At 38.3% G+C, this 21,994-nt stretch overlaps 3 protein-coding genes across 9 annotated transcripts; 2 read left to right on the forward strand and 1 right to left on the reverse strand.

Moving 5' to 3' along the window:
- Positions 1-1,426: 1,426 nt before the first annotated feature.
- On the forward strand, positions 1,427-8,454 carry pkd2l1 (polycystic kidney disease 2-like 1). The gene is made up of 15 exons (XM_043254627.1): positions 1,427-1,774; positions 2,376-2,489; positions 3,129-3,256; positions 4,008-4,261; positions 4,354-4,578; positions 5,100-5,328; positions 5,452-5,622; positions 5,882-6,063; positions 6,154-6,274; positions 6,359-6,457; positions 6,563-6,684; positions 6,770-6,887; positions 6,995-7,089; positions 7,271-7,400; positions 7,543-8,454. Exons 1-15 carry the CDS (start codon positions 1,483-1,485, stop codon positions 7,717-7,719), a joined length of 2,457 nt encoding a protein of 818 aa, XP_043110562.1. The 5' UTR covers positions 1,427-1,482; the 3' UTR covers positions 7,720-8,454.
- A 77-nt stretch (positions 8,455-8,531) lies between these two features.
- Positions 8,532-15,095, reverse strand: tial1 (TIA1 cytotoxic granule-associated RNA binding protein-like 1). 7 transcript variants are annotated; one of them, XM_043254630.1, is made up of 12 exons: positions 14,934-15,095; positions 14,019-14,115; positions 13,604-13,702; positions 13,415-13,469; positions 13,239-13,326; positions 11,744-11,819; positions 11,322-11,430; positions 11,137-11,232; positions 10,962-11,046; positions 10,250-10,373; positions 9,970-10,109; positions 8,532-9,878 (listed from the first exon to the last, which is right to left on the reverse strand). In XM_043254630.1, exons 1-12 carry the CDS (start codon positions 14,960-14,962, stop codon positions 9,764-9,766), a joined length of 1,113 nt encoding a protein of 370 aa, XP_043110565.1. In that variant the 5' UTR covers positions 14,963-15,095; the 3' UTR covers positions 8,532-9,763. The 7 variants fall into 7 exon arrangements, with proteins under 7 accessions (XP_043110565.1, XP_043110564.1, XP_043110567.1 ...); XM_043254629.1 differs by having other exon boundaries at positions 13,604-13,753; positions 14,934-15,094; XM_043254632.1 differs by lacking the exons at positions 14,019-14,115; positions 14,934-15,095 and adding an exon at positions 12,528-12,597 and having other exon boundaries at positions 13,604-13,690.
- An 830-nt stretch (positions 15,096-15,925) lies between these two features.
- Positions 15,926-21,654, forward strand: bag3 (BCL2 associated athanogene 3). Its single transcript, XM_043254628.1, has 4 exons — positions 15,926-16,230; positions 18,755-19,063; positions 19,444-19,737; positions 19,816-21,654. The coding sequence occupies exons 1-4, from the start codon at positions 16,039-16,041 to the stop codon at positions 20,497-20,499; spliced, it is 1,479 nt and encodes a 492-aa protein (XP_043110563.1). The 5' UTR covers positions 15,926-16,038; the 3' UTR covers positions 20,500-21,654.
- The last annotated feature ends 340 nt before the right edge of the window (positions 21,655-21,994 follow it).

Here is a 21,994-nt window from a genome sequence, read left to right on the forward strand (position 1 = left end):
TATATATATATAGGGTTTTTTCTCCTACACTGTACGAAAACAACAACAAAAAACATCTGTAATGATGTGCACACATTTTTCTCAATTTTGCAGCAGATTTAGTATAAAATCTCTCCGCACACCGGACAGATAAACACATTACACCTCTGTGTCTCAAGATAAGCCCGAGACAAACGACAGCTCGGTGAAAGCAGCCCATAAACAACGTTTAAAGGACCGAGTGACGTCACGGCGGAATCGGCACCTTTTGCGCTGTTTACAAAGACACTTTATAAGAGGAAAGCGATCTCGATTACATTTATTTAGATTCACCACATACTTTGAATCACTAAAAGGTCCAGCATTCTGGGTTGAAGGACCCCAGCGGAAAGAAAACAACGTGTATTTTCAGACAGAGCGGCTCACACTGGACCAGGACAGTCCTCATAGCCTCCTAATTTAGAGAAGAGATTAAACTCTTTGCTGTCCAGTGACTGTGTATAACGTGTCTTTTCGGCGCTAATGAGGCGTGAACGGCCAGTGCTCGGTCGAAAGCGTGTAGGCTACACGAAGCTAGAAACACCCGTCTTAATCCGTTTAGCCTCAGCTGTCATTACGACCAATCATCCTGTCATGATCGCCATCAACTGAGGCACTTCCTTGCGTTTTGCATAGGACGCTTGAGGCCAAGACATCGTTCGTTTTCATTTCAGCAAATTAAATCTCGCAAATATTAACATGACATCCAAGTTATTTACGTAAGAAGCCATCCTCAAGTCTGATGCTTCCTTGCCATGTATAAACTCCCGAGGTACCACAGGGGGGTGCTAGGGCATCTCGGGAGATTTTAGAGAATAGGAAAAGCAATGCAGTTGTTTTTATATCTTCGCTACTTATAAAAATCTTCCCTCATCTTTCAACAGCAGTCTTTGTCTTTATATACAGGTATTTTAAATGAATATTTTGCGGGATTGAGCAAATAAAATATATTTTAATTAAAGAAACATTGATCTTATATATATATATATATATATATATATATATATATATATATATATATATATATATATATATATGATCAATGGTTCTTATATATATATATATATATATATATATATATATATATATATAGCTGAGTAAAAAGCTGAGTAAGCTACACATAATGAACAGACACTGCTAATATAAAAAATAAATATAAAGTAGGCTAAAATATTTGAATATTTCAATCAATTGTTTTCAATTTCAATTGAATGACCATTTCCGTGCATCTTTATTATGAAAGCTGTACCAATGTGACGCAAATGCACATTATGTCTGTATTGCGCTCTTCTAGGAGGTTTTCATAATGGTGGGATTGTTTTTTTAATGGATCTGTGAACAAAAGACGAGCCCCTCCTTGCGCTGCGCTCTGTTTTAGCGGATTCGACGGGAAAGGTATAAATACAGGTAGAGACTCTTCTCCTCCAAAAGCTTCCCGTTAAATCCACCTCTTCATTCACCACAATGCAACGCCTCAATAACCGGGCAGAGAATCAGCTGGGCAGCACAGCGGCGTGCGAGATGGAAAACTTTGGGAAAGGAGGCTGGGTGAATCAGGCCTACAGCGGCTCTCCTGCGGCCCTCAGGCACCCCATCAGCACCGTGTATAACCCTCAGCCCGTGTTCCACAGCTCTCTGGAGAACACGAACCAGCTCAGTCTGCCCAACCCGTATCTAGCTGAAGATAAAGCGCGAGCAAACCCCTCAGAGGAGAAGAAGTCTGGATGCTGCTCTTTTCTCTTGAGAGCCGTCAAAGGTGAGGGAAGAAACGTGCGTTCTCGGTTTACCATAATGTGTTTTACTTCAGACAAAGCTTAAGCCTCGTCCAGGACGAAAATACTGAGTCTGAGGTGTTTTAACTGAAAGAAAGTGCACTGACTGATAAATATAACAGTGCCTTTGTATTGTCTTAAGATGCCCACAAGTAATTTTTATTATTGTTTTTTTTTTTTTACTTAAATGTCCTACTTGAACTGTGACCTAATCCTGGTTTACTATAAGTCCTATCTATGAAACCAGGCCTTTATGTATTTATTTTATTATGCTAAATAATACTGTTTTAATATTTGAAGAATATTTTAGTAATACTATAATTATATTTTATTATGATGTTGTTGTTGCTATTATTTCATATTACAGTAATACTATATTTAATTATTTCAGTATCATACATTTTCTTCCTGCACAAATTACAAATGTCTAAGCTTGACTTTTATTGCATTACAAGTGAAATAATGTCAACGTAAAGTTGTAATATTTGAACATTTCTGTTTTTTTTTTCTATATTGTTATTTAAAGTTAATAAGAAATAAATAAATGTGAATATATTTTAAAACATGTTCGTTTTGGTTCGGTAGGACTGTGGGGAACAGCTCTAAGAAAGGACACGAAGGAGAATCCTGAGCTCAATGTCAAAGCAAACCTCAAAGAACTGCTCATCTACATTGTTTTCCTTGTGGACCTGTGCCTGTGTAAGTATTTAGCTTATTGTTATATTTATAGTAGACCTTTTGTTTTGTTTTTCTGAATGGTGACCTGTTGCGCAAGCATCTGTTTGAGGTTTGAAACCACTGTATTGATTATTGATAATGGATAAATACAGAACCGTGAATATTGAGATCGGATTATCCATTAAGGCATCAGCATGTATAAATGTAAAATTGCTGTAGTGTTATAGCTTGCTCTTTTGTCTTTTTGATTGTGCTCCATGCCGTCTCATGGTTTTCTATTATGTTGCGCTCCATTGTGATCCAGAGATGTGTATCGGCCTAAGTGCTCGTTATGAAATGCCTCCTGCTCCCCTGTGTTAAAACACTGCATTGTTCAATGGAGAATTAGGCCTGAAAGGAACACAAGCGGGACCGTGCTGATAAGAGCTCAGGTCAGGCAATTGCGGCTTTGTCTGTGCTGGAGTCACATTGTTGAAGGGGGCTATTTGTGTGCTCAGACAAACAACCCTCGGCAGCTTTGATGACGTGAGCACTGCTAATGGATCAAACTTGAATGAATCGATGTCCTTTATCTGTGCGATGCTGAATGGCGTAGCGCGTCTGTGCAAAGCTCAATAAGTGATGTGATTGTTGACTGACTGTAATCCCGTTCTCGTGCAGTGACCTACGGCATGACCAGCAGCGCCACCTACTATTACACGAAAGCGATGACCGATCTCTTTGTGAACTTACCTGGTGACAGTGGACTCAGCTTTTCCACCATCGGCAGCATGAATGATGTCTGGACAGTGAGTTTGTCCTATTCAGATGTGAAGGAAAATATACAGATAAATATCCTTTAAAATCCTGATTCTGAAAATATGTATTATTAAATATATTTACTACTTGTGATAATTACGAAATAATTTTAATAATACATCCCGTTTTCTGGTCATTTTTAAGCGCAATTTCTTCCAACACAAATTGCACATTTTGGATGTCGCTAATATCGTTCATGATATAAATTAATTTCATATAACATAATAATACTTTTGCGATTCATTATGCGATTCAATGTTAATGATTCATTTGTAATGTTTTAAATGTATTTATTTTAGGTTTAAAACGCGTTTAAATTACTATGCTATTATAATCTAAACTTATTATATAAACAATTTGAAAATCTGGAATCTGAGGGTGCAAATTAAATATTGAGTAACTCGCCTTAATGAGCAGAGCATATTACTAATCAGAAATTAAGGTTTGATATATTTGTTACGAATAATCTTTACTTAATATCCTAATATTGGTATAAAAGAAGCATGTAAAATTTTGACCCACACAATGCATTTTTGGCCATTTCTACAAATGTACCCGTACTTAAATGTACTTAAGACAGGTTTTGTGGTCCAGGGTCACACATAAGTATTTAAATGTTTTGATTTTAAGTATGTTTATGTAGAAATACAAACATCCTCATAATGCTTTCCCTTCATCCAGTACAGCATCGTTACAGTACAGTACGGTCCCTCTGACTATCATATTTGATCCTCTCTGCAGTACATGGAGGGCCCGTTACTCGACAGCCTGTACTGGACAAAGTGGTATAACAACGAGCCTCTTCCAAATGAAAATCAATCCTTCATTTACTACGAGAACATGCTGTTAGGAGTCCCTCGCATTCGACAGCTCAAAGTGAAGAACAACTCCTGCAAGGTGCATCAAGACTTCCAGCAGGAGATCGCTGATTGTTTTGACGTGTACAGCGACAAGAAGGAGGATGACAGCGCGTTTGGACTGATCAACGGAACAGCGTGAGTGACATTTGTGATTAGCGGCAGTCGTATTTCTCGCTTCGGGGGTGGAGTTGTGTTTATTTATTGAATAGAATCTCATTATTCTTCAGCTGGCAGTACCACTCAGAAAAGGAGATCAAAGGTTCGAATCACTGGGGGTTACTGACCACATACAGCGGAGCAGGATATTATCAAGACCTGGCAAAAACCAAAGACGAGAGCGCGGCTATCCTGGCGGACCTCAAAGACTACCTGTGGCTCGATCGTGGAACTCGGGTTCTTTTCATTGACTTTACTGCATACAACGCAAACATCAATCTCTTCTGCGTTATACGGTGCTTGCCCGAAATCAATAATATCAATAATAATGGATAATAATCAAAATAAGTTTACATAATAAATTTGTGTGTGCTGTGTGTATTATGTGTATATAGATATACACAAACACACATGAATGTGTACAATTAAGAAAAATATGTTACGCTTATATTATATTAAATATATTTATAAATGTATTATAAATTCTATGAATACGTATTTTTAATTATATACATACAGGTTCAGGTGTGTGTGTGTGTGTATATAGACAGTACCCACATATATTACATATATGATGCAAACAAAAACGTTTATTTTGGATGCGATTAATTGTTTGACAGCACTGATATTTTGCACCGAACTCATATATTTATTATACATAAAATATTTATATTATTATTATTTTTGGCAAAAATATGAAATCCATAAAACCAAATCTTAAAATAATCTAAAATATTAATCTGATGTAATTTATTATTTTCTTGCTGCATTACATAAAAAAATAAATAAATAAAGAATTGTTTTCTTCTTTGTTCAGATTAGTGGTTGAATTTCCCGCCACCGGTGGAGCAATTCCTTCCTACCAGATCCGTACTGTGAAGCTGATCCGTTACGTCACCACGTGGGATTTCTTCATCATCGGCTGTGAGATCTTGTTCTGCGTCTTCGTACTCTATTACATTGTGGAGGAGATTCTGGAATTCCGAATCCACAAACTGTCTCATTTCAACAGCATCTGGAACATACTCGATATAGTGGTCATACTGGTAGGAGGAAAACAGATCGCTTCAGTATCAAATGATCATAATAATCAACAAGTCATCATATAACTTGGTAGACATTGTTTGACAAAAGCAGACTCTAACAGTAAGTGTGTGCTTTTTTAACAGCTTGCTGTGGTGGCAATAGTCTTCAGTGCGTTTCGAACCATCAAAGTAGATAACTTACTTGGAAACCTTCTAGAACAACCTGACATCTATGCTGATTTTGAGTTTCTGGCATTTTGGCAAACTCAGTACAACAACATGAATGCAGTAAATTTGTTTTTTGCTTGGATTAAGGTAATTACATATGTGAGGTGAAGTTTAAAATAAAATATAGGATAAAAAATGAAAGATTTTGTTTACGTAATACATGCGTGTGTACTGCGTATATTTATTACATAGTATACATTTTGAAAATATTTACATAAACATTCACATGTATATATTTGTATATATTTATATACGCGTAATATACGTTGTGCACACACACGTATCATGTAAACAAAAAAAACGTGGTTTAATCGTGAATATTCATTTTAATGTCTTTAATTTGCAGATCTTCAAGTACATCAGTTTCAACAAAACGATGACCCAGCTCACATCTACCCTTGCTCGCTGTGCATTAGACATCTTCGGATTCGCCATCATGTTCTTCATTGTGTTCTTTGCATACGCTCAGCTGGGTTACCTGCTCTTCGGAATGGAAGTTCAAACATTCAGCACATTTAACAAGTGCATGTAAGGGTGAAACATGTAAAACATTTTTTTTGAACGGTTTGTTTTGTTGTTGTTGGGTCATTCAGAATCTTTTACTTTTCCTCTCTGCAGTTTCACACAGTTTCGAATCATCCTTGGGGATTTTGATTACGACGCCATTGACAGGGCAAACAGAGTGCTTGGACCAATATATTTTTTCTCCTATGTGTTCTTTGTCTTCTTTGTGTTACTGGTAAGTTCTTTATGTGCGTGTGATGAAGTAATTGATCTAAAATAATAAGTGGTTTAACCTCATAAATTGAACTGAATTGAACAGAACATGTTTCTGGCCATCATCAATGACACGTACTCTGAGGTGAAGTCAGAACTCGCTTCTCAGAAAAATGAGTTCCAGATTGCAGATCTCATCAAACAGGTGAGTCGCGTGCCTGTGCATGCTGTAGATGCATCTACAAATTTACATTTGGAAAGCTGCGTAATGCTACAGAAACACTGCTGTGATTTGATTGATTCATTTCAGAGTTATGAGAGAACTTTCGTGAAACTAAAACTTAAAAAGGAAAAGATCTCTGATGTTCAGAAAGCCCTGGATTCAGGTTCGAGTGAGCTGCGGTTTAAAGATTTCAGGGATGCTTTGAAAGAGTAAGTGCGAGGCGAAAGACTAGCACATTCACGTGAGGCAGCGCAGGAGAGCTCATGTGTTCTGGTTGTGTGTCCCGCACTTCAGAATGGGTCATGCTGACCATGAGATCTCAGCCGCTTTCTCCAGATTTGACCAAGATGGGAACCAGACTTTGGACATTCAGGAGCAGGAGAGAATGAAACGAGAGCTGGAGGAAAAAAGGGTGTGTTTGGTTTTTATTTTAATTGGGCAGTCTTGGCAAGTTCATGTTTCTTGTGAAACTAATGTAATATGGAGTAAATGTTTTTCATGTATTTATTTTTTTATTAGGAAGCACTCAATAAAGAGCTTCGTAATCTTGAAAACAGCGTTGAGTCAGCAGAGGACCACAGAGAGAAGACAGTTCCTCCAGAGGCCTTTCAGAGGTTTGTGTTCAGAATTATTGGGTTTCTCATAGATGTGTATTTTATTCCATTTTTCAGTTTTAGTTAACAGTAACAACACTATTCAAATTCAATTTGCATGCCTTCGGATGTGCATACATTTCAGGCTGTAAGCGCATTTCTGACTTGATGTCTTGTGTTTATTTTTGCCTTTCCATTCCAGGCTGGTTCACAAAGTTGCTCAGCTTGAAAATGCTGTGATCACTATATTGTCCAAAGTAGATGCTATCATGGAGAAAATGAGACTTCAAACATTCAACACAGACATGGATAGGCAGATGACTAGAGATGATGTGAGTTTTTAGATCTATAGAAGTTATAAAATCACACTTTTTCCAGCGATTTCAGTCAACTAAATGATTTTAGAGTGTTAAATACTTGAACCACGCATATTTTGTAGCAAATACATAAAGCCATGCTGCTGTATTGTGACAGGAATCAAGACCGGCTTCAGGAGGGAATATTCAAGTAAACCTGGAAAGAGCTTTGGCTCAGGGACCAGCACCCTGGTCCATAGCTGGCCCAATGGGGAATATGAGGAATCGTTTGTACCCAGACGTCGGATGGCCAGTCGTCACTGAGAACAGTAGTTCTGCACCTCAGCGCCACTGACGCATCAAAACCTGTTTCAAACTGACTAATAATTGGCTTCATTTAAGCCTGGTCTGTGGATAAACAGACTCAGAATGTGACCGTAGAGAGGAAGGTATTACTGTAGAATAGACGTAGTACTGTTACCAGCGGCACAGAAATGTATCAGTTCTCCACACTGAGTGTTTTACTTACAGTTACTGTGGTATTTGTAAGAGGTGAAAAAGAGGTAATACGATAGACATTTTGATTATCTTCCACTTTTAAGCTTGATTAGTGTGAGTCAGTGTAATTGATGTATTGCGTGTAAAATACACTCTCTTGAAACCGTATCAGGCTAATAATAACTATTCTTCAGGCTTTCCTTACTATTGAAGAATTCATTTTCTTGACTATTAGTTATGAAACAAATTCTCCTGCAATCTCATGGCTAAGATTCTTTCCAATCATATAGCATGGAAACTTCGCTGCGGGGCTACATTTAGTGAGAATAGAGTCAACGTGTTACATTTAACATATTGTTATGAAAGGTCATCATGCAATGTGTATTACGCTCTTTGGAAAGTTAATATATACTTTTAAAGATGACTTCCTTAATTTCACTTTGATATGAATCTCTTGTAAATGTATTTTATAGTGAGAAACAGTGTATACACAGACTAGTATAGTTCTATACTAGCATAGTATAATCTGTAAAAGATGTTTATATGTAATATTTCTCTATCCTAAGTGAAAATAACAAGCAAATAAATAACTCAAATGGCAAAAGCAAATTGTTACTTACTCTGTTGTAATGGACCGTAATTCAGAGAGACAAAGAGAGAGACAAGACCTTCTTGTCCAATGGTTCATTTATTGAGACTCATTTAGACTAAAAAGAGAACTCGAAATGCTAAATTGTATTCAAACATTTCTGCCTTTTACATTCAATGCTTTGAGCAACCTCAATATTATGGTTTGAAACATGCAATTCCTTAACATCCCCGGAGGAAAAAAAAAAAAAAAAAAAAATCCAATCCTTTTTTTCTGGCTACTCAAAAATGGCACGCATATTTGTTAAAACAGCAAAGGGAGAAATTTACAGTAGGCTCTAAAATAAATCGTACAGCTCTCTACGGGGGTCTCAAAGTGTTTAACTGAAATATGTGACTGAGCAAAAATTAAGGCTTGCTTGTAAATGTCAGTCACACACGTAACATTTGTCTAACATACGCTGCATTAGTTCTGCAAAAGTCCGTCAAGTAGAGCGCATGCTTTGAAACCCTTATTCCAGGCCAAGATATCAAAAGATATATACAGGTATGGCCATTATGACCCTTTCTCCATAGTGAACGGGAGAGATTTCACTGTCTGTAAATTGGAGTAAAAAGATACATTATACACACAGTATCAAAGAGCTCTAGGAACGGAGAACGGGGAGCTATTGTGGATTAAATATACACCACTGCACATAGAAATTCATTTACACGTCAACATTTACAAGACACAGGTCCAATGAACCCCCAAAAAGTGCCTTTACTTACATTTGTTTGCCAAGTCAGAATGCAGAATGAAAGTTTTTTTTTTGGCTGTTTGTTGTGTTTTTATACAAAATTCTAAGTCCATAACTGTAATGAACAAGCAAATGCATGATCAGCTATTTCGGAAGAAGGGGGTGAAAGAAGAAAATACGTAGTTCAAAAACCATTTACATCACGGGCTTTCTGCAATGCACCTGTAAAGTTCCTGAAGTTGGGATTTAGGGGGGAAAAAAAAAAATCTGCAGTTTTCCTCAAGATATGCAGTAAAAAAGGGTGGGGATGGGGCAAGAGATACAACATATCTTCTCCAATTCCACTAAAACAGGAACAAATCTTGTAAATGAACTCAGATTTCCATTGAAGGCGCTCGTCTCAATTGCCTCTTTAATCTATATTTGAAGCTTTACAATAAAGCAGTTCCTGCTTCCAGATCCAATGGTTGTGGGGAAAAAGATGATGTGCACCTATGAGTCTTTAGCAACCCTCCCTATGAGAGCAGGTTCTAAAGAAGTGAGAGCCGTGTGTTATGTAGAACCAAGATCCGATCACTGTGTCTGGTATCCAGCCATGCCAAAGTTAGCCTGGTTCATCACTGGGCCAGGCTGAGCCTGAGAGGGTTGCGTCCCAAAACCTCCCACCCAGGCCGGGGACTGTGATTGTCTGGAACAACAAAAAGTGGGTGTAAACATTTTCAACTTCTGCACGGGTACAACATGATACATTACACACACAAAAATACATGAAAACTCACTCCACACCAAATCCTTGCTGGTTCCATGTTTGCCCGTACATTCCATAGGACGGCACTTGCCAGCCGTTTGTCATGTACTGACCATATTGTTGAGGATTGCTGTACATTTGATTCCAGTGTCCCCACTGACCGTACTCCATCTGTGAACGCAGCATCAACAACTTGAGCTTAACTTGTGTGTACAGGTGAAAAATCACACACTCGTCTGACATAATGACTGTATGGGAAGGATTTAATAACACGTTCAAATAAGCCTATGATAATCAATAAAACTAATTACCGGCTGGACATTTTTGGCCATGTCGGGTGACTCTTTGCCCCAGTAGCATTTCACAACATGACCTTCGATGGTGGTACCATTCACTGAGACGATGGCGTGAGCAGCACTTTCATGAGAGGAGAACCTGAGAGAAAATGATGCTGGTGTATGAAGAAATGTGAAGAACACAGCAATCCTATTGTTTACAAAAAAAATCTGAAGGACTGTCTGTCACCCATGTTTCTAATTAAACCTAAACAGAAACTAGAAATATTTCTTATTTTTAACAATGCAAAAAAACATTATTGCTGCTTTTAAAGAAAAATATTAATGTCTTCACTGTAACTACCGATCAATTTAATGTCTTTGCTCTAAAAAAAAAAATTATTGACTGACCACAAACTTTTGAATATTTATTTATTTCCCCGAAGGCTTAGATGTATAAGAACGCTAAGGAGTTGACAGATTTTTTTTTTTTTGCTGCCCCCTGTTGGGAAAATAGTAAAATATTAGGCTGACATTTAGCTTTTTCAGTTTTGGTATTTTGCATTTTCCATGACTACATCCTTACTATTATTATGTACAAATGAATCTAGATTGCTCTAGAAATCAGCCTTTACTAGTAACCACTAATGTCTTGTAATTCGGTGCTTCCACAACATTTCGCATTACACACAGTGGACAAATTGTCTAAATAAAAAGAAACCTTAAAACAAGTGTAGCTGAATGATACCTGATAAAAGAATAACCCTTCTCTGGAAAAACTCTGATCTCCATTATCTGCCCGAAAGGAGAAAACGTCTGTCGCATAAGGTGTTCTGTTTGAAGAGAACATCGCCAAGTCACATGACAGTGCACAAAGAGCGAGTATTCAGAAGGAGAAAGTAAAAGGGCAAGCGCAGACGTACCTGTGAGACCTGACTGAATGCCACCGCAGTACACTGTGCAGTTCTGAGGACTCGACTGGTTCACCACCTCATCAAATCTCAGCTGCTTGGAGCTGTCTAAAAGTTCCCCCAACAGAGCCATGTTAATTCATCTCAACTCTTAAGGCGGTAAGCAAAAAACGAGAACGTATTAAAATCCGGCTTACTGTCTTGCACGCTCTTGGGGGCTGGAGGTTTCCGAGTTGCCCAGTTAGTCCGGATTTGCCGTCCACCAAGCCACTGACCCCCCATGTGTACTATGGCATTCTCAGCATCCTAGAAAAGAAGAAACGATAGATTTAACAAACAGTCGTAAACTTAAAGCAAAACCAATATATAATCTCTCAGCACCACTTCTAGACTTTCATTAGTTCCTCTTTATAATTAGGAACTACCCACATAAATGTCTTTAGCTGGCTTTTAATTACTACTACTACTAAACTGACTAAAATCTTACAAACAGAAAACAACTCTAACAGTCTGACTCATTCCAGTAGGTTGAATATCTGTAATACTACAGCTATAATATGAAATGTAGTAAACAGAAATAGAATAACCTTCACTCTGTGTTCCTGTACTGGAGCCTTACCAGTTTGTTATAGAAGGACACAAATCCATACCCCTTTGATTTCCCTGTTGTCATATCCTTCACCACTCGTGCATCCCTGCAAGAAAAACGTAATGACGGTAAAGTCAGTCTTCTGACGGCTTGCTAGAAGATCTCAAAAAGAAAGGAACCACACACACACTGTACTGTACTGAAAGACACTGTTAAAATATCCTAAATTACTCTTAAAAAAAACCTTTACACTAACAACTTCTGCATAATATTTTCTTGATTACTGGTACTTAAAAGAAAAATACATGAGATAAAAAACAAGTACAAAGTCATGCAACCTACTCTACTGCATATATATTTAAAAGTTCCTGCAAAGATTTCAACTTTTCCTGTGACACAACATAATGATCCAAACGTCATCTTAATTTCTCATATCATCAATGTCATTACCATGCATTCCTAACTTCAACAGCTGTTTCTAATTCTACTCAAGAGTACATAGAAATATCAAAAGAGAAAAAGGAATTAAACGGCATACATGGCCTGTTAACAGATTTCTTTATTTTTCCTGGTCAATTCTTTACCACCAATATGGAGTTTGGGAAGCTGCAAATTTCGAGAAATTAACATTTTCAGAATTTTAGGAGAATCAAACTATCAACACAACTAGGAAAACCATCATAAAACAATTTTTACAAGCAAATATTCATGAATTATCTGAGGTTTGTTAAAAGTCTACACTACGTCAGCGTTAATAGGAAAATACTGCAGTATACAAATATGAAAAGCAAAGAGTAAATAGAAAAAAATCTACATCTGAGTTCCCAGAGTGCACAGTTCCTTGCTGTTAGCCTTCAAGCTCCTGTCCAATCCTATGAGCATTTCTGTAAAATAACCAGAGCTCTATTAACTGACACTCAGAGCTAAAGGAGACTCTGAAAATTTTGCAGAGTAGCAGTGTATCATGTTTTTTGTGTTGAGAACTAAAATGTTACTTTTTAGGTAAATCAAAACTATACTTACCAATTTCAGAAAAGCAGTGGAGATTAGTGATGAAACTTTTTTTAAGGTGCACTTTACAAAAGATCGATCCGAACACACAGTATTGACTATAAGGCCTCGTGCTTGCTGATTAAACCCATTATGGGACAATTAAAATCATCAATGCAATTCAATTTAAACCAAAATTACGGTCTCTAAAATGCTACGACTTCCTATTCTCAACTGCTGTGACAAACCTGGTGACATGCATTTTATATAAAGGTTTCGTTACTGCTAATTCCAACACAAATGACAAATGTAAAGTAAATGTTTATGTTTTTGTAGTGAAAAAATTGTTTATGTGTTAGGAATGTTTAATTTAAAACAAAAATTAAATTAAGTTAAAACAGTTTATGGTTTTAGGAAAACGGGTTAAAAAAAATTATATATTGAGATTATCTGGCTTCAAGTAACCATATAGCACCACTTGACATTATTCAGACAAAATACATTCCACCGAAGGGTGTGACTTCTGGGAACTTACGAGATTTTTCCAAAGGGTGCAAATGCAGCTCTGATGTCATCGGTTGTGATCTCAGGGCTCAAATCTCCCACAAAAACATGAAAGTGATCTGCAGAATGACGACATGTAACTAAATTTTTTTAAAAATCTAACCTGAAAAAAAAAAAACACTATATACACAACACAAAAGAACTTACTGGATGTGTCTTTCTTCTGACTGCTAGGAGTGGTCGCCCAATTTACCTTGACTTCCTGTTAATGAAATACACTACTTGAAGGCACTATCTTTGGAAACATGATATTCTGGGTTGCAATCGTTCACAATAAACCTCAAACCACACTCATCTTGTTATACTTGTCTAATGAAACAATGCCACAAAATATACCTTTCCCAAAATCTTCCTTCCGTTCATGGCGGCCAAAGCAGCTGCGGCGTCTCTGTGTTCAAAGAACTCCACAAAGCAATACGGATCATTGCTAGTATGCTGCAAAACAGAAAATCCAATAGAGTTCACCTTCCTGCTGCTATCGGATTGCTGAGAAGAAAAGCCAGGAAAATATATTATTGCAAAGTCATGGGTATTGTGTGGAAGACTCAATACTTTGTCGTGATTTGGTGGATTTTAAGATAACGTAAGAAATGATATGGCTGCTTTAGGGTCATGTTAAAAGCTAATTTATTCCAAATATAAATGCTAATGCACAGTTTGACAGGCATTTCCACACAAACCCATTTACACTGAAAAAATGAAAGAACATTTCAGGGAACATTTGAAAAAGTAATTTGTGATGGATGTTTACCTCTGTTATCATTTTACAACTTTTACAGGGCCCAATCTGAGTAAACAACTGAAGAATCAAGTTCTCTGTTACATCTCTTGAAAGATTCCCAACGTAGCTGAAAATGCAGATAAAACATATTAAGAAAATATAAACAATAACTGTATGCATAATTCAAGCACATATCATCACATAAGTTTGCTTTGATTTTAATAAACCGTTTACTAAAGATGTTTCACAAAAAAAGTTGTATTTATATACAGGCATGAGCCAGGCATAGATCTGAGTGAGTCTGTTTATGCCCAAATGACCTCAGCAAGGGAACACAAATTACTCACAGTACTAGACTATTGAAACTATGTGCAAAAGCTCAACAAGGAGTTATTTCGCAAGAGATTTTTATCCTACATTGCAGTGCCAAACACAAAATTCATACCTCTAGAAAAGACAGTAGGCCTAGGATTAGATAACAGGCCTTTACTAAAACAGCAGACAATGACATAGTCGTTCAAACACATTGACACTGAATATGATAGTTTACCGGGATCCGTATTAAACCCATATACTATAACCTATAAAATACAATTCAAATGTAGCTATGCTCATTATATTTGCTTTGCATTTGGATGTTTTGATGAATAGCCGGTTTGACTAATTAGCCGCTAGCTTAGCTTAAGCATGCTACTGCTACAAATGTACTGCTACAGAAAAAAAAGGATGAAAGCTTTTCGACCTTTCTGCTGTAAGGAAGGAGAAATGATGATTGACCGAGACTCTACCGATTATAACATTGATTACTAACGGCGTATGATTTCAAAAATGTTGGAAGGACGTCGTTTTTGGAGCTAGCTGTTAGATAGAAGTGTGTCAGTAGAGCTATAGATTGAGCGGTTATTCACTGAGCACCTGACAGGGTTTGTGTTTTCAGCTACTTACAGGGTTTTTGGGTGGCTCTCGTCTTCCATTCTTGAATGCCGGAAGGAGTGCTAACAAAACTTGTTTTCAGTATCTCAGATGTGGTTTATTTTTAGGATGAACAATACTGGACTGGTGTTACTTTCAATCTTGAGTAGAAAATGGCGGAACCCGGCTAGTCAGGAAGACATTCACTGCGCATGCGCAGCAGCCGCCGGTTTTGGAGGGCGATGGATCTGACAGGAAAGGGGAGTTTGACAAAATCACGTAAATGCCGGTGTGACTATATAACGTATTACAGTTATCTTACTTGATTATGCTATCTTGCAGGTTATGTATTTGTCGGTATGCTTTCATTCAGAGTATTTTATTTGTTTCAGTGACAACTTGTTGTTTGGAGTGTTTGGCATACTGTATTGGCAAGGCACGCAGATATAGAGACGCACTGAAGTAATATTTTTGTAACCGTTAACTTACTGATTACACTGCAGAAATGTTGTTCAGAACGAACGTGTATTTCCCCCATATGTATTGTGATAGAAAATAAAAATTGTTGCAATGTTTTGAAACATACAAGGGCATGTGCGTGAGCGCGCCCCCACGTCTGCTAAATTGCTTTGTTTTCAACGTTACATTTTTATAAATTGTCTAGAAACAGCCAGCAATTTGACTTCCCGCGATTAGCAGATTTATAACAGCCTCACGAGCCGGTTTTGTAATACTAAATTGCATAATGTAATTGCATTAACCATGACAGATTACTGTATTTCATGCAGGAACTAGGCTGCCCCCTCAAATCAAGTGCAAATGGGATTACAGAATGGCAGCAGTCGGACAGGTTTCCCTCAAAATGTATATCGTTGCTGTCTGTCTTTATGTTAAAAGAGCAACAAGTGCGCTCGGTCTAATAAACCGGAGGGGGAGGCGATTAAAGTATGAGAGTTGATCTGTGTCTGGGCTGTCAGGGGGTAATAAATAATTGTTGGTCACACACGTGGGCGTCACAGTGAACCCTCCGCTAGAACTTTCTCGGTAGTCTTCAGAGGGACCTTGCTGCTTCGAGAAACCCGTCCCAGTTTACGGTACGTCATCAAACGGACCCTTTAAAGCGTCTGTAGCGGCTGTAATGGCACAATATTCGGGAGCGAAGCAATACCAGAGTATGAAAACACTGTCTCCAGTCGAAACGATGGCAACTAACGATCCTCTGCCACCCGGGTGGGAGATCAAAATCGACCCGCAGACAGGTTGGCCGTTTTTTGTGGATCACAACAATCGCACAACGACGTGGAATGATCCGAGGCATGACACGAAAAAGGTAAGATAGATCTCGATTGCGCTTTCGGAAGTTGCGCGAGCGTTTTTCGGGCGAGCTTACAAATGCGGATCAGCGTGCGGCGTGCGTTTTGTGGAGCACTCGGGGCATCGTGGCTTTTTACGGTGCGTTTCATCGAAAAACACAGTTTTGTTGAGTGCGTAGGCTGCGATCCTACTCAGTGCATCCACATCGTACTTGATCAGACGCTGGCTGTCTAGGGTTGGGGAGCCACGCACTTGATATTCGCCTGAAGCTCGCGCATGATTCGCAGTCGCCTCTGGAAATAACGCTTCGCGTGCGTTTGAACGGCCTGGCTGCATGCACACGGGCGAAATATATTAGTGTGATGATCTCAGCTGAAGTGATTAGTGTGTGACGCACTGCAGTTATATGTGAGAGTGTTAGAACGACTCCACAATGTTTATTTAAAGCCTCAAGAACTACGCACACTGCGCTTGTCCTCCACATCCCTGGAACCGCACAGCACTAACGCGTCCTTAAAGTTTCCCTTACATGGGATTTCAGAAAGATCCACCCACTCACCGATTCTGTCATTCCCGATGAATGGGCTTGAAAGTTACAATCTGGAAGTGTCAGACTGTTCTCCGCACATCAGGTTCTGGGAGTCAAAAATGTGGGGGGGACACGAGGGCTTGCCAGTTGGCATCTTTCATTAGATAGATCAACACTTGTCCGAAGTTAGTGTCACCAAGAATCTGCTGGAAAGACACAGCTGCCAGGAGATAAACTGAGCGCTACTCTTGGCGTCTGTGTCAAAAAAAGTAGAGGGCATGAGGTCATATAGGCTAACCAGTCACTATTCTCTCTGTTTAGCATATTGGTTTTAGTAAAACTACATAACTGCCATTTTTTCATAACATTAAAAATCCTTTTTCAGACCCGGGATTTAAATGTGTTGCATTTTAAGCATGGCCTATAATAACATGCCCATAATGCCATATAAATGTGCTGGTATATTTAGACCTGTATAAGACATAGTGTTTTAACTTGGGAAGGAGAATGAAATGTAGCTGGACTTTTAGTTTAGCTTACATTAGTGACATTTCACTGGAATTTTGTGAGCAAAAAATCTGTTGTGAAATCCGTCGATTTCATACCAAGCGACTTTCTATTGGTCAACACGATGAATGATCATGTGACCAAACTGATGGCGAGCCAAATCTATTTTCGCCATAGTTTCCTGCAATTCCAGTCGAAATGCCTGGATTTCGCTTGCGAAGTGTCCACTGAGCCTTCATTAGATGCAACCGTCTCTTCATTCAGGAATAATTGCCTCCCTGTTGAATACCCTTGCCTTAAATGATGTAGCTGCTTTGCTGTTTCAACATCAGAATAGGTGTTTCGAGATGAGCGTTTGTTAGAGATTTTATCTCTTTTGATGTTTGTTGTGTCTGAGCAACTCTGATTTACATTGATGAGTAAGGGAGGCCCTCCCCCTCACAAAGAGTATTTTAAGACACAGTGTCAACAGCACAGGAACCCATTGAAAAATGCTACATAGAGTGAGTCATGGCATTAGAATCGACAGCATACAGGGTATATCCTGTAAGCCAATGCCATCGCTTAACAGTTGCTGTGCACAGTGAGTTTTTACCCACTCGTGTTTCATGTTTGTTCCTGGACTGCCTCGTCACTGAGAGAGGGCGGACTGACCTTTGCGTGTCAAACAGATGAGGAGAGAAGACGTGAGATGTGCTCAAATTGACTGTTACATTTATGTATTGAACTGAAGAAGTGACTGAATCCTCCAGCATGTTGGTTGGTTGGTTGCCTGCAATAACGGATAATATAATTTTACATTAGACAGATTTACAACGGGTGGAATTCACATATAGCCGAGTCTGACTAGTCGTAAAATTCTACAACTTGACATTGATGTGACGCTAATAGGAAAAATGTATCGGGTGTAAAATACAGTTAATCATCACATAATGTGTCATGCTGAGTATCTAGATTGTAATAGAAGAGTAACTTTGAGTGTGTATTATCATAAGATAAATAAATATCAATGTAACTGTAAATGTACAAAGATAATACAGGAGTTTGAATATTAGACATTGTCATTGTTAGTTTCACTCCTTGTGTTTGCCAAAGTATAATTTTCAAAAGTTTGTCCCCATTGTGGCTGACTGTGATGTATTCCGTTTAACAATATCATTATTTCCTTTTTACATTCGGATTAATCTCTATCTCTGGCTTGTTTTTAATATTTTTGGCCATAGCCATTGGTGCAAGTCAAAACATTTTCAATGTTTATTCTGTCTGTAATGCCATTGTTGATAATTGGAGCTTTTAAAATAACCCTGCCAACAACATGCTTTAGTTATTTGCCTTCTACTGCAAAACAATTTTGCATATAGTTACTACATACCTCAGCAAAGCCGGACTGAAGAGAAGTCATGTTGTAGATCAGACGTATGACTATTATGAATACAAATAATGAGATCATTTTGAATAGACCTTCCCACCATCCTTTTTTTTTTTTTTTTTTTTTTTCTTTTAGGTTTTTCCAAATGGCCCATCTATGTCCCCTGAGTCTCCTCAGGACATGCACAAATCCTTTATTCAGGAGATGAGGCAACCAATGCTACGCCAAGGCTACATCCCCATCCCAGTCTCCCATGAAAACACTGAACCCAGGCTGCAGCAGTATCCGAGTTTCTCCTACATCTACCCGTCAGCGCAGCAAAGTTTGAGAACAGACGGACGTACACCTTCTCCGACCCCAGCATCCCACTGTCGGCCTAGATCTCCAGTGCAGGCCCCATCGGAAGCATGTTTGTCTTGCTCACCTGCTTCACACGGGCCTGAGGTAAGACCATTAGGAACTGGATTTCTCTATTAGACGTGGCGGTTTCTGTCATGGATTCATTGTGAAAGAATGTACTTTGCTTCCAAAGGTTTCATCCATAATCTTACCCAATACCTAAACTTAAGAGCCACCTTACTAACTATTAATAAGCAGCAAATGAATAATTTATTTAGGGAAAAGTTGTAGTGAATAGTTAACAAGTGTTACCTATTTTAAAGTGTTACAGATTTCTTTATATCTTTTAATTTTTTATCAACTCATTGCTCATTGAATAAAATATTTATTTCTTTAAAAAAAACGTACTTATCCCAAACCTTCGAATGCTAGTGTATGCCTTTCTATCTATTTCCAAAATCAGAGTGTATTTTTATGTGCATCAGGTTCATCAACCACAGGGCTCACACCAACAAATAAGTGGCCTTCATCAGCAGCCTCGACCCAGCAATACAGGTCTTCGGGCGGGCTACATCCCCATTCCGGTGATCCACGAGGGTGTAGGGGGCATCTCACAATCTCAACCGAGCCAAAGTTCTCATCCCACACGAGAAAAAATGCCAATCTACCGTGAACAAGTGCCCATTCAGATTCAACAGAATCGAGCTGCCAGTCCCATCTCGGTCCCCTTACTGGCCCAGTCACCAGTCATGTCTCAGATCATGGGAGAGAGACCCCAGGTATGTGTGTTATTTATTAATAGGTACTTATTTACTTAAGCAGTTCATCAACTAAAATAAATGTGTTACCATTTCCAGGTCCAGCAACACATTGGACACGCACCGATATCACCTAAAGCTGAACAACCATTTGAAGAAATTGTCAGAGCGCCTGCATTTGAGATTCCTGTTCAAAGAGTTGGTGATGTTCCTCCGCAAATACATCACCAGCCAGTACAGCTGCAACAACAACCTACACAAGCACCTCAGCCAAAAGCACAACAACCCATACCGCAGTCACCGCAGGTATCAGAGACATCCAATATTACCATACAGTTTCCTCCAGCACCAGAACCCCAGGAAGCCGCTGGCCCTCAAACACCTCAAGAGGTCCTACCCCCACATGTCCAGCCTGAGGAGACTCCAGAACAAGATCTGAGCCACCCAGGACTGATCAAAGTGCAGCAGATATTGGAACGTGTGGAGAAACTGGCACAAGATGTGAAAAGCTTTGATGGGAAGAAGAATGATAAAAGATACTTGATGCTGGAAGAGATGTTGACCAAAGAACTTCTGGCTCTGGACTCGGTAGACCCTGAAGGTCGCCCAGATGTGCGTCAGGCTCGGAGGGATGGCGTCCGCAGAGTTCAAACCATTCTAGATGAACTGGAGATGTTTGGAGAGCCGATGGATGGGCTGGCTGGTGACACGTACCCTCAGGCGAAAGGAGAGCGGAGTATGATTGACCAGGCAAACACAGAGAAGGTCAAGGAGATTTCATAATTGCACAAAGAAGGCACACATTTGAGAAGAACACTAATCAAATCCCCATTCTTGTTTTTACTCGCGCAATTATTATTAGTTGCATGCATGAATAATTGAAGTTTTCTGTTGGAAATGATCTAACGTGATTTGTTTACCGAGTGCAATCATGTGTGCTGTTATGTGATGCTGCTGTTGTCGAATCTCACCATGCCAGTGTCTTGTAGCAAAAGACATAGTGGTGACAAGTTATATTCAAAAACACATGTAAACGAGGCCTTGAACCAGAAGAAAGTATTTTAACGTTCAAAAAGTATCTTTTGTACCATGTGAATGAATGAATGGTAAAATGTTTTTGAATATTCCTTAAGAAGTTGTTTATGAAGTAGTGGGATGTCATAGTGAAAACTTTTATTTGATTTTTTAAAAATTTATGTGTGGGCTACAAAAAATCTAAAGGCATTCATTTTAATTTTGGCATATGGGAAAGTATTCATGCCTTTTAAATATAACCATTTCAACATCATGCGGGAGAATAATTCAGTGTTGGGAGTGAGCTTTGCTGACAGAATACCCTATGATGGTTTGAGTGCTTGTCGGTATTATTATTTGTTGAATGATAGTGATAAAAATGATGATATATTTTTATTCTATTTTTCTGTGCCAAAATGAACATTTCCAGTATTAAGAATATTCACTTAAGAATGTTCATTTGTTAAATCTAAAAAAAAAAACTTACTCAATATATGGTCGCCTTATGATTAAGGGGCTGGTTTGTTAAAGCAGCCAGGGTCAGTCCAAAGTTATGGTGATCTATGAACTCAAAAGGTACCAAAATCATCCCATTGTATTAACATTGTGCCCTTGAGGAAGGCAGCTTGCCCTAGGGGATTAGAAATTAGTGAACCAAAAACGACTTTGTATAATGTGTCAGCTCAATTCAGTTTAAAACTAAGTGCTGTGTCTCACATGACTGTTGTGAGACTTTTTTTTTATCTTAATGACCTGTTACTGACTCTGATATCGTACTAATACTGCGAACAAAACTGGTTTCTAAGTCTGTTTTGTGAAATAGTATGCAATGTTCAGTGTTCACAGCTTGGTTATTTGCAGTTGACATGATATGGTGACATAAGCATGACTGCAAATACAATATAATAAAGCACTTTGCTTACATCAAGTTGTATACTTTTTTTTTTTTTTTTTTTTTTTTTTTTTTAAATGTACAAACGTTATGAATAAGCAGACATGATAACTTGGACTATCCAATGCTGTATAAGACATTATTCTACAGTATTAAGACTTTGTCTGCGTAATAATTATACATTTCCGGTTATATGAAAGAGGTAGCTATACATGATAGTTATCCTGAATAACAAAAGGTGAGCTATTAATCTTAGAAAAGTCAAGAAATTAATAATTAAATCAAAAACTGTAGTCTTATTATACATATTTGCAGAAGAACAGTTTCTTGAAAACTGAAATGAGACCACAGCATTATGTAATCAGTTGGGGA

This window comes from Puntigrus tetrazona, chromosome 13, assembly GCF_018831695.1.
Source record: "Puntigrus tetrazona isolate hp1 chromosome 13, ASM1883169v1, whole genome shotgun sequence".
In the NCBI taxonomy this organism is placed as follows: Eukaryota; Metazoa; Chordata; class Actinopteri; order Cypriniformes; family Cyprinidae; genus Puntigrus; species Puntigrus tetrazona.